The sequence below is a fragment of the Grampus griseus genome (genome assembly GCF_964374135.1).
Source record: "Grampus griseus genome assembly, chromosome: 2".
Classification (NCBI taxonomy): Eukaryota; Metazoa; Chordata; class Mammalia; order Artiodactyla; family Delphinidae; genus Grampus; species Grampus griseus.
In genome coordinates this window covers 143,754,769-143,770,801 of record NC_139018.1, presented here as the reverse complement: position 1 = coordinate 143,770,801, position 16,033 = coordinate 143,754,769, and the positions used below count along the sequence as shown (strand labels likewise).

The following is a 16,033-nucleotide window of genomic DNA, read 5'->3' as shown; positions in this document are numbered from 1 at the left end:
ATAGGAGTTAGTCAGGCAAAGGGAAGGGAGGTCCCAAGGCAGCTGCAGGGAAGGCCCAGAGCTGAGAGGTGAGAGCAACCCCTGGGGACCCATGATGAGTCATTGTATGCCAGGGAGGGAGCTGAGCAGTGGTGAGTGACTGGTCAGCAGGAGGGGGTGACAGGTAGAGTGAGGTGAGCAGAGACCAGATCTTGGGGGACCTTTTAATGCCATGCGGCATGTGGCATGCGGGATCTTAGTACCCGATCAGAGATTGAACCCACGCCCCCCGCAGTGGAAGCGCAGAGTCTTAACCGCTGTACCGCCAGGAAAGTCCCTTTGGGGGACCTTTGATACTGGGCTGCAGGACTTGGATTTTATTGGGAATCCATCGTGGGGAGCATGAAGGGTTTTCAAGGAGGAGTGTGACAGGATCATTTGTTTGAAGTCTGCTGGGAAACTCACCCTTATTGCTCTCCTTCTGTGTGCAGGTCACTTGTGTATGTGTTGTATCACAATGATCCTGAAAGTAAGATCCTACTCCTCCATTTTGCAGGAGTAAAACTGTGGACTAGAGAAGCTAAGTGCTGGGGGTCACACAAGGCATAGAACCATTGTCATTTTTGTGTTTTAAGTAAAGACTTCTGGTAGCTGTGCCGAAGCCTGACTGAAGGGGGCAAGGCTGCTGCAGCACTCCATCCAGGGGAACAGCGATGGCAGATCTAAGTAGTAGCAATGCAGATGGACGTGCATAGACCAAGGTGTACAGGAGGGAGAGTTGACAGAACGTTAGTAATTGACCAGATGTTGGAGTGAGTTTTTCATACTCACTATTTAATAAGCAGTTATAGAGCACTTTCTATGAGCCATGCTCACTTTATAGCATTAACCCATTTAATCCTCGCAGCAACCACCCGAGCAAAGTGCTATTATTATCCTCGTTTTACAGACGAAGAAGCTGAAGCACAGAGATGTTAGGTAACTTGCCCAGGGTCACACAGTAAGTGAAGGAGGCAGGATTTAAAGCTAGGTCCACGCTCTTAGCTATTAGGTTTCTAGATGGAGCACCTGAGTAGTGGTAGTGCCAACGACCAAGGCAGGGAACTACGGAAAAGGCAGCTCTGGCTGCTTTGGACAGGAGGACGGATTTGGTTTTGGACCTGTGGAGTTTAAGGTGTCTGAGATGCCCAAGAGACAGTTGGACACAGAGGAGCTTCCCAGAGGTCTGGCTGGAGATGACATCTTGGTGTCATCGGCATGTAGGGCGTAGGGGAGCCAGAACATTACTAGAGGGTCCTGGGGAGAGTGAGAGAGAAAAGGACCAACCCTCCCACACCCCAGGAGTGCCAGGCTGGGCTGAGGAGAAAGAGCCGCCACAAGGGCTGAGAACCAGCAAAGGAGAAGCAGGAGAAAGTGGTGTCCCGGGGTAAGAATGTTCCAAGGAGGAGGGACTGGTCAAGGTCAGGGATGAAAGCAAGAGCGACTGAATAGTGTGTTTTGAATGTGGCAACAAACAGGGACCCTGTGGTCTAGGCTGGAGCAGCCTTGTGAGCTGTAGAGAAGGCAGAGTGCAGGGAGGAGCCAAGCCATCAGGAGGAGCGGGGCGGGAGACGGTGCACGTGGACAGGATGCTCTGACTGCGGGGGTTAGGGGGAGGATGGGAACTTCAGAAGTTGGGGGACAGGATGGGAACTTACAAGAAGGATTTGTTATTTGTTCCCACCCCACCCTGAGACAGCGAAGATGAAAGATACTTGATGATGTTTGAATACTGGAAGGAGCAGATGGTAGGGAGGGGAGACGTTAGAAATAACTGGGTTGGAGGGCTCTGGCTGATGGAACAAAGCCCATTGTGGGTGGGGCGGCCGCACTGAGATTCAGCATTTCTTCCTCTGAGATGAGAGCACAGCGGGTGATGGGTGCAGATGCGTGTGTGTTTTAACGTAGGGACAGGGAAACAAGGAGGTAACAATCCATTTATACTAGCATGTTACTTAATGCCAATTGTGTTGAAAAGTCCTCTTATGGATGGGTAAAAACAACTCAGTTCAACTAGCAAGCGTATACAGTCGAGCCTCCGTATCCATGCAGATTAGTTCCAGCACCCGCCACAGATACCAAAGTCCACGGATGCTCAGGTCTCTTATATAAAGCAGTGTAGTATTTGCATGTGGATCTTAGTTCCCCGACCAGGGATCGAACCCACATCTCCTGCATTGGAAGCGTGGGGTCCTAACCACTGGACTGCCAGGGAAGTCCCCTTTCTATATACTTTAAATCATCTCTAGATTACTTGTAACACCTATATGTAATAACAATATAAATGCTATGTAAATAGTTAATTCAAGTTTCGCTTTTTGGAAATTTCTGGAATTTTTCCCCCAATATTTCCCATCCATGGTTGGTTGAATCTGGGAATGCAGAACCCATGAAATACGGAGGGCTGATTGTACACTGAATCAGACACCATAAGTGGTGCTAGGACACAACATTTTAAACTTGATTCCTTTCTTCAAGATACAGAGCTCAAGGTCAAGGAAAATGGACATGTCATTAAATCATTACGATACAATGTGGAAAGTGTTATAAATGTCTGTTTCTTCCACCAGACATGGTGGTAGACATGATCTTGCACATATGTGCATCCCCTGAGCCTCACAAGATGCCTGTCTCATGAAAAGCATTTGATAAATACTGAAGGAAGGAATGAAGGAGGAAGGGAGGGAGAGAGGGAGGAAGGGAGAGGAAGGAAGAAAAGGACATGAAGCTCTGCCTGAAGAACTTAGAAAAGATTTCCCCGAGGTTGTGACATGTGAACTGGTGCTGAAGGATGAGTAACAGTTCACCGGGATGACAGTTCATGTGGAACAGAGAGAGAATTTCTGGCAGAAAGGACCATATCTGCAAATGTGTGAGGGCACAAGGCACTTATAGATATGCCTGCCTGGTGAGCGCTTTGATGGGGCCACGGTCCAGAGCTGCTCTCTGTACTGCAGGGAAGCCTCTAACCACATATGGTTACTAAGCACCCGAAACGGGGCCCGTCGGAATTGAGATATGCTCTACATGTAAAATACACACCAATTTCTAAGACTTAGTATGAGAAAATGTGGACTATCCCATTAGTAATGTTTGCAGGGATTACATGTTGAAAGGATAATGTTTTGGATATATTATTAAAAGTAATTTTACCTGCTTCTTTTAACTTTTTAAAAATGCTCCTGCTAGAACATTTAAAATTACATAGATGGCTCTTAGTATGTTTCTCTTGGACAGGGTACCAGGAAGTGTAGGGGAAATGAGGTTGAGTGGCAGGCAGGGCTCAAATCATGGACTCTGTAAGGACCTCCTGTAAGCAATGCAGTTTTTAAAAAATTTTTATTTTATATTGGAGTTTAGTTGATTTACAATGTTGTGTTAGTTTCAGGTGTGCAGCGAAGTGATTCAGTTATACATATACATACATATATATATATATATTCTTTTTCAGATTCTTTTCCCGTATAGGTTATTACAAGAGTATTGAGTAGAGTCCCCTGTGCTATACACACTCCTATATATAAAATAGATAATCAACAGGGACCTACCATATAGCAATGCAGTTTTAAGCCAGGACGGGCACAGTCAGATGCGTGTTGTCTAGACAGCTGTCAGCTGTGTGAAAGGTGGACTGAGGAGAGAGGATGCTGGGGGTTGGAAGTGAGTGAGTCTCCCTCGAGGAATGATGAGCCAGACGAGATGGACCGACTGAGTGTGCGGGAGGCGAGGGAGAGGAAGGTAAGATGACATCTAGAATTCTGGCTTTGATTGCCGTTGGATGGAGAAGCTTTTGCGCGTATCTGGGGAGAAGTGGGTGATGCTGCCTTCGAGGTATACAGTCAGCTGCTGGTGGTTTAGATCTTGGTGCTGGGGTTGTAGACGTAGGGTCATTAGGATAGAGGTGATCATGAAAACCTCGGAGTGGATAAAATCGCATAGGGGATGCATAGAACAAGAAGAGAAGATGGCTGAGGTTGGAGCCCCTGGGGGATGAAGGGGCAGACACGAGGAGAGTGGAGAGTGCTTGTCAGAAGCCAAGGAGAGGGGGGATTTTTGAGAATAATTGTGCCGTTGAGTAAAGTTCTGCCAAGCAGTCAGATGAGTCAAAGAGAGAACGCGTTTTGGATTTAGCAATAAGAAAGTTGTTGGTGACCTTGGTGAATGCCGCTTCCATGAAGCAGTGGGGGAGAAAGCCGAATTGGAGGGACTGGTGGTGATGGACTTGAACAATGCAGAGGCAGCAAGTGTGGACCACTCTTTGAAGAAAACAAGGCATTTGATTTGTGTGGATTTCATTGCTTAAAGAATGTTGGGAATTCCAAGAAACAAACGACTTGCGATTTGTGTTGCCCCCTGTGTTTTCATTTGCAGAGCTCTCCCTGCACCTGCACCCCCCACCCCAATCAAAGGCAGAGACTTATGCAAATGTCCTTTTCTCTCTCTCTCTCTCAGGCCGGATCTTGGACCTGAAGACTGGGACGGTCAAGAAGGAAGGGCAGCAGTCATCCATGAGGATGTGCATGGGCTCCCGGAGGTCCTTCATCTGCAGGATGAGGTCTGTTTGGGGGAACAGTGGGCTGGGCTCTGATGGGGTTGCTCCCTTCTCACCTCCGCTGAGAGTCCTGATGGGCTGTAAGATCACACCTTCGCTCTGGTGATGTCATCTGACTGCAGCATGTAAGCCTCCTCCTTCTTGGTCTGTCTCACCTGTAAATGGAGAAGATGAGTCGACAGTTGGACATATAGTTCAGGAATTCACGGGAGAGTTTGGGGCTGAAGACATAGAGTCAGGGATTGACGACAGTGAGGTGTATCTAAAGCCCCGAGACCGCATGAGATCACCTGGGAAATGAGTGTTGCTAGAGAAGAGCTCTGAGCTCAGGCCACCCCTGCACCAGGGAGGCGAGGAAGAACCGGCAGAGACTGAGAAGGAGCAGCTGGGCAGGTGGCAGGGAACAAGAGAGGGAGAAGGAAGTTTCCAGGAGGAAGGCGTGGTCCACTGCCAGATGCTGCTGCTGATTTCCAGATACGAGGACTGAGGATCCATCACAGGACCCCAGAGGGAGAAGCAGCGGCAGCTGGAACTGCAGGCAGGTGAGCGAGGCGGGCGTCCTCCTCTCCTCCAGGAAAGAAGTCGGTCCCCGCTGGCCCGGGCACGTGCTCTCCCAGGCTCTTCTTGAGCACTTTTCCCGACAAGGCCACCCAAGTCCACACCAATCCTGATGCAGCTCCAGCGCCTCCTGCCCTCTCCAACCTCCTCCCCGCCCCTGCCAAGCTTCCCGATGCTCCGATCTCAGGGCCGGGCACAGTGGAGCCACTCACTACCGTCACCTTCCTCCAGTGGTTTGCTTCTGGGACGGGGACTTACCACTTGAGCATCTGTTGGGAACTATGAAGTTACAGACAATCGATGTTTAAAATAAGTCTATATTTTCACTAATTCAAAGTCACCTTTTAAAGCAACTCTACTTCTTTTTTTTTTTTTTTTTTTTTTTTTTGCGGTACGCGGGCCTCTCACTGTTGTGGCCTCTCCCGTTGCGGAGCACAGGCTCCAGACGCGCAGGCTCAGTGGCCATGGCTCACGGGCCCAGCCGCTCCGCGGCATGTGGGACCCTCCTGGACCGGGGCACGAACCCGTGTCCCCTGCATCGGCAGGCGGACTCTCAACCACTGCGCCACCAGGGAAGCCCAAAAGCAACTCTACTTCTTAAACAAAAACTGTTAATCTATGGGCTAGGCCATCTCAGATCACAGGTTGCCTTTGTTGAGGGGAGACCTGCCTCTCTAACCTCTAGCTGAGTCCTGAGAACCGGCAGAGGACTTGAGTATGGCTGTGCTTTCCTCCCAGTCGGCTCCTCTCCAGGCTGAGCATTTGGAATGCTTCCAGAAGACACGGATGGAATCCCCTTCACAGCCTGCCTCAGGTCATAAGGCGGTGTTGGAGTGACAATACACGAGCATCTCCTTGTGATTTAGCACTGAGTCTGCGCAGACTGCCTTCTCTCTGTTCAGCCTTCAGGGGCAAGCTGGGGGGCTCGACTCACATGCGTTAGTGTCCACCCAGGGACAGAATGCCATCAGTTAATGTAGTCCGACACAGCAAGGGCTTTCCACAGTGCTTTGGCCCATCCTAGCTTGATGGACATTCAGTCTAGCACCAGCAATGTGAATTCTTAATTGCACCATCTAAGCAGTTGCCTTGTGAATGAATTTATTGGAAGCATCAAGTTCACCATTCCTGAGTAGCCTCCAGTGCCATTAGCACTGCCCTGTCGACCAGATTCAGGCGGTCCGCTTCCTGCCCTGGTGCCTCTCAAGACATGCTCTAGGTAGCTTTTCCCAGTACCAGACCCACACTACCTGGATTTACCTGTAAGGTGTGCAGCACTGCCATCTGCTGAGAGCATGGCCTTCGCCTCCAAATAAAGCAGCTTAGTTTCAGGAAGACACTGGGCATCCCCAGGCAGCAATGTCTTAGATTGACCTGCTGTGAAAATACGCTCGTGCTGGCAGCCATCCCAGGTCTCAGAGTATATACCTGGACTCTTACCTTTGTTGTATTGAATACTGAGACATCCAGGGCATTACCTGCTATGTAGCTGGGAAGTGGAAGCGCATGTAAAGAGTGGACGTCCTGAGAGCACAGGTCAGAGGTTGACCACAGTGCAGGCTTTGGACATGCAGAGCCTGGATGCTGAGAGAGTTATGGAGAAGGCAGAAAAGGTGCTACCAGAGTGGGCAGTGGGACGCCTCACGTCCCCTGCCTCCCAGAGAAGGACCCCAGAAAGCCCTGATTCCAGACTCATCCCTCCCTGTCCCCACTCTGACCTTTGCCATCCGCAGGCTTGCAGCTGTCTGCTTATTCCTAGTGCCAGAACATTGCAGGGGAGGAGGCAGTTTCCACACTGTGAAGCTAAAGCCTGAGAAGATGCTTCTGTTTGGCAACATCTGTTTTGAGTTGATGCCTCTGCTCGGGCCTGAAGAGACACTGTTGCTGTCATCACCCTCTTCCCTTGTTTCCTGAAAGCCACCAAGTTACACTGAAATGATCTGCAGGACGGAGCATGGCCAGGATCCTCCTAGTGTCTTTCTGGATGTCTGCGGCTCCTGCGCTGGGCCCTGAGGCAATTTCCATGTGCAGTGCAGAATGGCTCTTGCCTTCAGTGGCAATCAGAATTCACAGGCATGCAACCCTGCTTCTGCACTTTGGAAAGAACTTGGCTACAGGGTGCTCGCATTAGATAAGGCCCATATACTTGCCTGCAGCACTATGTGCTTTATAAACTTGCCTAGGTCTTCACTCACTCTAATATATTTATCAAATCTTAGGTGTGGAAATGCTCCTTTGGACCACCTTCCTCTAAACAGAATAACCACCATGAGGAAAAGGTTCAGGTCAGTAAGCCTTTCTGATGTATGTTTGGGGGCTGTGCTGGTAGATAGCTTAAATGCACTAAGCTAAGGAGTAGCCGGACTTGAAGACGGGGCTTAGCCTTGGAGAGCACCAAGAGACCCGCACATCAGGGTTGCAGTGGTTGAGATGAGAAAGGGAGTTGGGTGGATTTGTTTTGCATATTCAGACCATGTAGGAGGAGGGAAAACAGGATGGTGGGAAGTCAGGATTGAAAACCACAAGGACGACAGGAGAACCCAGTAACTTAGATACCAAAAGAGTCATGGACATCCTTGCCTCACCCCCAGATGTCGAAAACAAGCTCACAGAAGTTCTTTCTCTAGGAATGGCCTTGGCCCTGTGAAAGAAGGAGAAGCCCAGTATGCTGTGGTCCACTGCACAGGCTACATCAAGGCTTGGCCTCCAGCAGGTAGGCAGAACCTGCATATTCATTCCCAGGGGATCTCATGTTAGTTCACCTCACCATGGTATCCTGTTAGAAATGCATTCTTTTTTTGTTTTTTTTAACATCTTTATTGGAGTATAATTGCTTTACAGTGTTGTGTTAGTTTCTGCTGTATAACAAAGTGAATCAGCTATATGCATACATATATTCCCACATCCCCTCCCTCTTGCATCTCCCTCCCACCCTCCTTATCCCGCTCCTCTAGGTGGTCACAAAAGACCAAGCTGATCTCCCTGTGCCATGCAGCTGCTTCCCACTAGCTATCTATTTTACATTTGGTAGTGTATATATGTCAATGCTACTCTTTCACTTTGTCCCAGCTTACCCTTCCCCCACCCCGTGTCCTCAAATCCATTCTCTACGTCTGTGTCTTTATTCCCGTCCTGCCCCTAGGTTCATCAGAACCATTTTTTTTTTTAGATTCCATATATGTGTGTTAGCATATGGTATTTGTTTTTCTCTTTCTGATTTACTTCACTCTGTATGACACACTCGAGGTCCATCCACCTAACTACAAATAACTCAATTTCATTTCTTTTTATGGCTGAGTAATATTCCACTGCATATATGTGCCACATCTTCTTTATCCATTCATCTGTCGATGGACACTTAGGTTGCTTCCATGTCCTGGCTATTGTAAATAGTGCTGCAATGAACAATGTGGTACCTGACTCTTTTGGGTTTTTTTTTTAAATGTTTATTTATTTATTTGTTTGTTTTCTTATTAGTCATCCATTTCATACACATCAGTGTATATATGTCAATCCCAATCTCCCAATTCATCACACCACCACCACCACCCCCTGCCGCTTTCCCCGCTTGGTGTCCATACGTTTTTTCTCTACTTCTGTGTCTCAATTTCTGCTCTGCAAACCGGTTCATCGGTTCCATTTTCTAGGTTTCACATATATGCGTTAATATACCATATTTCTTTTTCTCTTTCTGACTTACTTCACTCTGTATGACAGTCTCTAGATGCATCCACGTCTCTACAAATGACCCAATTTTGTTTCTTTTTATGGCTGAGTAATATTCCATTGTATATATGTACCACATCTTCTTTATCCGTTCATCTGTCAATGGGCATTTAGGTTGCTTCCATGATCTGGCAATTGTAAATAGTGCTGCAATGAACATTGGGGTGCATGTGTGGTTTTGAATTCTGGTTTTCTCTGGGTATATGCCCAGTAGTGGGATTGCTGGGTCATATGGTAATTCTATTTTTAGTTCTTTAAGGAACCTCCATACTGTTCTCCATAGTGGCTGTATCAATTTACATTCCCACCAACAGTGCAAGAGGGTTCCCTTTTCTCCACACCCTCTCCAGCATTTATTGTTTGTAGATTTTTTGATGATGCTCATTCTGACCAGTGTGAGGTGATACCTCATTGTAGTTTTGATTTGCATTTCTGTAATGATTAGTAATGTTGAGCATTCTTTCATGTGTTTGTTGGCAGTCTGTATATCTTCTTTGGAGAAATGTCTATTTAGGTCTTCTGCCCATTTTTGGATTGGGCTGTTTTTTTTTTTTGATACTGAGTTGCATAAGCTGCTTGTATATTTTGGAGATTAATCCTTTGTCAGTTGCTTCGTTTGCAAATATTTTCTACCATTCTGAGGGTTGTCTTTTCATCTTTTTATGGTTTCCTTTGCTGTGCAAAAGCTTTGAAGTTTCATTAAGCCCCATTTGTTTATTTTTGTTTTTATTTCCATTTCTCTAGGAGATGGCTCAAAAAGGATCTTGCTGTGATGTATGTCATAGAGTGTTCTGCCTTTGTTTTCCTCTAAGAGTTTGATAGTGTCTGGCCTTACATTTAGGTCTTTAATCCATTTTGAGTTTATTTTTGTGTATGGTGTTAGGAAGTGTTCTAATTTCATTCTTTTACATGTAGCTATCCAGTTTTCCCAGCACCATTTATTGAAGAGGCTGTCTTTTCTCCATTGTATACTCTTGCCTCCTTTATCAAAGATAAGGTGACCATATGTGTGTGGGTTTATTTATGGGCTTTCTATCCAGTTCCATTGATCTATATTTCTGTTTTTATGCCAGTACCTTACTGTCTTGATTACTGTAGCTTTGTAGTATAGTCTGAAGTCAGGGGGCCTGATTCCTCCAGCTCCGTTTTTCTTTCTCAAGATTGTTTTGGCTATTCAGGGTCTTTTGTGTTTCCATACAAATTGTGCAATTTTTTGTTCTAGTTCTGTGAAGAATGCCAGTGGTAGTTTGATAGGGATTGCATTGAATCTGTAGATTGCTTTGGGTAGTAGAGTCATTTTCACAATGTTGATTCTTCCAATCCAAGAACATAGTATATCTCTCCATCTGCTTGTATCATCTTTAATTTATTTCATCAGTGTTTTATAGTTTAATGCATACAGGTCTTTTGTCTCCTTAGGTAGGTTTATTCCTAAGTATTTTATTCTTTTTGTTGCAGTGGTAAATTGGAGTGTTTCTTTAATTTCTCTTTCAGATTTTTCATCATTAGTGTATAGGAATGCAAGAGATTTCTGTGTATTAATTCTGTATCCTGCTACTCTACCAAATTCATTGATTAGCTCTAGTAGTCTTTTGGTAGCATCTTTAGGATACTCTATGTATAGTATTGTGTCATCTGCAAACAGTGACAGTTTTACTTCTTTTCCAATTTGGATTCCTTTTATTTCTTTTTCTTCTCTGATTGCTGTGGCTAAAACTTCCAAAAGTATGTTGAATAATAGTGGTGAGAGTGGGCAACCTTGTCTTGTTCCTGATCTTAGTCAGTTTTTCACCATTGAGAACGATGTTGGCTGTGAGTTTGTCATATATGGCCTTTATTATGTTGAGGTAGGTTCCCTCCGTGCCTACTTTCTGGAGAGTTTTTAATCATAAATGGGTGTTGAATTTGTCAAAAGCTTTTTCTGTGTCTATAGAGATTATCATATGGTTTTTATCCTTCAATTTGTTAATATGGTGTATCACATTGATTGATTTGCATATATTGAAGAATCCTTGCATTCCTGGGATAAACCCCACTTGATCATGGTGTATGATCCTTTTCATGTGCTGTTGGATTCTGTTTGCTAGTATTTTGCTGAAGATTTTTGCATTTATTTTCATCAGAGATATTGGCCTGTAGTTTTCTTTTTTTGTGACATCTTTGCCTGGTTTTGGTATCAGGGTGATGGTGGCCTTGTAGAATGAGTTTGGGAGTGTTGCTCCCTCTGCTATGTTTTGGAGGAGTTTGAGAAGGATAGGTGTTAGCTCTTCTCTAAATGTTTGATAGAATTCACCACTGAAGCTATCTGGTCCTGGGCTTTTGTTTGTTGGAAGATTTTTAATCACAGTTTTAATTTCAGTGCTTGTGGTTGGTCTGTTTATATTTTCTCTTTCTTCCTGGTTCAGTCTCGGAAGGTTGTGCTTTTCTAAGAATTTGTCCATTTCTTCCAGGTTGTCCGTTTTATTGGCATATAGTTGCTTGTAGTAATCTCTCACGATCCTTTGTATTTCTGCAGTGTCAGTTGTTACTTCTCTTTTTTCATTTCTAATTCTGTTGATTTGAGTCTTCTCCCTTTTTTTCTTGAGGAGTCTGGCTAATGGTTTATCAATTTTGTTTATCTTCTCAAAGAACCAGCTTTTAGTTTTATTGATCTTTGCTATTGTTTCTTTCATTCCTTTTTTATTTATTTCTGATCTGATTTTTATGATTTCTTAACTTCTGCTAACTTTGGGGTTTTTTTGTTCTTCTTTCTCTAATTGTTTTAGGTGTAAGGTTAGGTTGTTTATTTGAGATGTTTCTTGAAGTAGGATTGTATTGCTATAAACTTCCCTCTTAGAACTGCTTTTGCTGCATCCCATAGGTTTTGGGTCGTCATGTTTTTGTTGTCATTTGTTTCTAGGTATTTTTTTATTTCCTCTTTGATTTCTTCAGTGATCTCTTGGTTATTTAGTAGGGTATTGTTTAACCTCCATGTGTTTGTATTTTTTACAGTTTTTTTCCTGTAATTGATACCTAGTCTCATAGTGTTGTGGTTGGAAAAGATACTTGATACGATTTCAATTTTCTTAAATTTACCAAGGCTTGATTTGTGACCCAAGATGTGGTCTATCCTGGAGAATGTTCCATGAGCACTTGAGAAGAAAGTGTATTCTGTTGTTTTTGGATGGAATGTCCCATAAATATCAATTAAGTCTGTCTTTTTAATGTATCATTTAAAGCTTGTGTTTCCTTATTTATTTTCATTTTGGATGATCTGTCCATTGCTGAAAGTGGGGTGTTAAAGTCCCCTACTATGAATGTGTTACTGTTGATTTCCCCTTTTATGGCTGTTAGCATTTGCCTTATGTATTGAGGTGCTCCTACGTTGGGTGCATAAATATTTACAATTATTATATCTTCTGGTTGGATTGATCCCTTGACCATTATGTAGTGTCCTTCTTTGTCTCTTGTAATAGTCTTTATTTTAAAGGCTATTTTGTCTGATATGAGAATTGCTACTCCAGCTTTCTTTTGATTTCCATTTGCATGGAATATCTTTTTCCATCCCCTCACTTTCAGTCTGTATGTATCCCTAGGTCTGAAGTGGGTCTCTTGTAGACAGCATATGTATGGGTCTTGTTTTCGTATCCATTCAGCCAGTCTATATCTTTTGGTTGGATCATTTCATCCAATTACATTTAAGGTAATTATCAATACGTATGTTCCTAAACCATTTTCTTGATTGTTTTGGGTTTGTTATTATAGGTCTTTTCCTTCTCTTGTGTTTTCTGCCTAGAAAAGTTCCTTTAGCATTTGTTGGTGGTGCTGAATTCTCTTAACTTTTGCTTATCTGTAAAGGTTTTAATTTCTCCGTCGAATCTGAATGAGATCCTTGCTGGGTAGAGTTATCCTGGTTGTAGGTTTTTCCCTTTCATCATTTTAAATATGTCCTGCCATTCCCTTCTGGCTTGCAGAGTTTCTGCTGAAAGATCAGCTGTTAACCTTATGGGGATTCCCTTGTATGTTATTTGTTGCTTTTCCCTTGCTGCTTTCAATATTTTTTCTTTGTATTTAATTTTTGATAGTTTGATTAATATATGTCTCAGCATGTTTCTCTTTGAATTTATCCTGTATGGTACTCTCTGTGCTTCCTGGACTTGATTGACTATTTCCTTTCCCATGTTAGGGAAGTTTTCGACTACAATCTCTTCAAGTATTTTCTCAGACCTTTTCTTTTTCTCTTCTTCTGAGAACCCTATAATTTGAATGTTGGTGCATTTAATGTTGTCCCAGAGGTCTCTGAGACTGTCCTCAATTCTTTTCATTCTTTTTTCTTTATTCTGCTCCCTAGCAGTTATTTCCACCATTTTATCTTCCAGCTCACTTCTCCATTCTTCTGCCTGTTATTCTGTTATTGATTCCTTCTAGAGTATTTTTAATTTCAGTAATTGTGTTGTTCATCACTGTTTGCGCTTTAGTTCTTCTAGATCCTTGTTAAATGTTTCTTATATTTTCTCCATTCTGTTTCCGAGATTTTGGATCATCTTTACTAACATTACTCTGAATTATTTTTCAGGTAGTTTGCCTATTTCATCTTCATTTATTTGGTCTTGTAGGTTTTTACCTTGCTCCTTTGTCTGTAACAAATGTTTTTGTCATTTCATTTTTTTTTTTTTAATGGGTGGTTCTGTATTCCTGTCTTACTTGTTTTTTGGCCTGAAATGTCCAGCACTCGAGTTTACAGTCAGTTGGATAGAGCTGGGTCTTGGTGCTGAGATGAGGACCTCCAGGAGGCCTCACTCCAATTGATATTCCCTGGGTCTGAGGTTCTCTGTTAGTCCAGTGGTTTGGACTCAGAGCTCCCACCACAGGAGCTCGGGCCCGACCTCCAGCCTGGGAACCAAGATCCCGCAAGCCAGTCGCTGGGGTTCCCTCCATCCCCTTAGGTGTCCTTAGGTCCCCCACTGGTACCTGGTAGATGCCCTAGTTGTGAGGAGACGCGAATTACGCGTCCTCCTAGTATGCCATCTTGACTTCACCAGAAATGCATTCTTAAAGAAAGAGACAGGAAAATAGTCTTATTTTCCTTTGTAGTTAGAACATAGTGATCATTGTAACTGAAAAAAAAAGTCCTGCTACTTGAAACAAAGGTTTCTAAAAAGAGCAATCCTGCAAAGGTGGTGGGAGCCTCACAAATCCTTTCTATGATCTGTCACCCAGAGCACTCTGTAAAGTCAGAGTGACATTTGAAATGATAATTGTATTCAAGTCATTAGAGAAATGCAAATCAAAACCACAATGAAATACCTATTACGCTCACTAGGATGGTTCAAATAGACAGACAATAACACGTGTTGGTAAGGATTTGGAGCAACTAGAACCCTCACACTTTGCAGTGGGGATGTAAAATGGTGCAGCTGCTTTGGAAAACAGTCTGGCAGTTCCTCAAAAGGTTAAACACAGAGTTGCCATATGACTCAGCGATTTCACTCCTAGGTATATATATCTATATGTTCAAGAGAATTGAAAGCATATGTTCACAAAGAAAATTGTACCTGAATGTTCATCGCAGTATTATTCACAGTGACCAAAATGTGGAAACAAATCACATGTGTACATCAGTGGGTAAATAAAAAGTGGTATATCCATATGATGAAATAGTATTCAGCAATAAAAAGCAATGCAGGTAGTGATTCATGCTATAATATGGGCAAACCTTGAAAACATCATGCCGAGTGAAAGAAGTTAGACGCAAAAGGCCACTCATGATTCCACTTATGTGAAATATCTGGAATAGGCAAATCCATTGAAACAAAAAGTAGAGTTATGGTTTCTGGGTTTCTCCAGGTGGAGAAAAATTGGGAGTGACTGCTAATAGATATAGTGTTTCTTTTCAAGGTGACAAAAATGTTCTAAATTTAGATAGTAGTAATAGTTGCACAACTCTGCAAATCTAAAAACCACTGAATTGTGTACTTTAAGATGGCGAATCTTACGGTATGTGAATTATATCTCAATAAATCTGTTGCTAAAAGAATATATACAATGTTAAACCATTTGTGGACACTTTATGGCCCCCAGAGTAGTCTGGCTCAATGAATGTTCCAGGTCAGCTTGAGTACAATGTGTATTTCGCTATTGTTAAATGGAGTATTCTTTAAATGTCAATTAGATCAAGTTGATTGATAGTGCTGTTGAGGACAGCTATATCCTTACGGATTATTTACCTGCTTGATAGATCAGTTACTGAAAGAAGGGTGTTTAAGTCTCCAACTATAATAGTGGCTCGGCCTATCTCTCCTTGCAGTTTCTTGTTTTTGCCTCACATATCTTGACGCTTTGCTGTTTGGCTCATACGGGTTATGGGTTTTTATGTCTTCTTAAAGAAATGACCCCTTTGTCATGTAGTGCCCTTCTTTATCCCTGATAATTTTCCTTGCTCTGAATTCTGCTCTGTCTGAAATTAACATAGCTACTCTAGCTTTCTTTGGATTAGTGTTAACATGGTATATCTTTCTTATCCTTTAACTTTTGAACTTTGTCTTTATATTTAAAGCGAGTTTCTTACAGACAACCTATAGTTGGGTCTAGTGTTTTTAATCCATTCTAACAATCTGTCTTTTATTTGGTGTATTTAAACCATTCACATTTAATGTGATTATTGATATAGTTTGATTCATACCTAACATGTTTTTTTAAATTTAGCTCAATGTTTACTTTTTTTATTTTTTTTATTTTTTATTGGAGTATAATTGCTTTACAATGTTGTGTTAGTTTCTGCTGTACAATGAAGTGAATCAGCTATATGTATACCTATATCCCCTCCCTCTTGGACCTCCCTCCCACCCACCCCCCAATCCACCCATCTAGGTTGTCACAGAGCACTGAACTGAGAGTGAAGTCAGCCAGAAAGAGTAAAACAAATATCGGATATTAATGCATATATGTGGAATCTAGAAAAATACCTAGCATGTTTTTGATTCATTGTATTTGTTCTTTGTTTCTTCTTTTTCTCCCTGCTCTTTCACCTTCCCTAGTTTTCATTGAGCATTTTATTTATTTATTTTTCAGTCCAGATGGTGTTGACTTTATATCTGATTCAAACATTTTATGATCAAACTGTCTAATTCTAAAACATGCCAGTTCAATACCTCATTTGCATGCTATGAGCTCCTTTTTTTAGGGCTTTTTTTTCTTTTC

The 16,033-nt window shown here is 43.0% G+C and overlaps 1 protein-coding gene across 3 annotated transcripts in view; it reads left to right on the top strand.

Moving 5' to 3' along the window:
- The window catches only part of ARNT2 (aryl hydrocarbon receptor nuclear translocator 2), a gene marked incomplete at its 5' end in the record, with an annotated part of 194,123 nt that overhangs the window by 101,348 nt on the left and 76,742 nt on the right, over window positions 1-16,033 (top strand). For all 3 annotated transcript variants that reach the window (XM_082648668.1, XM_082648667.1, XM_082648666.1), the window contains 3 exons: window positions 4,471-4,573; window positions 7,348-7,413; window positions 7,756-7,841. In XM_082648668.1, the coding sequence (XP_082504794.1) occupies window positions 4,471-4,573; window positions 7,348-7,413; window positions 7,756-7,841 (255 nt within the window). The remainder of the gene's footprint in view (window positions 1-4,470; window positions 4,574-7,347; window positions 7,414-7,755; window positions 7,842-16,033) is intronic.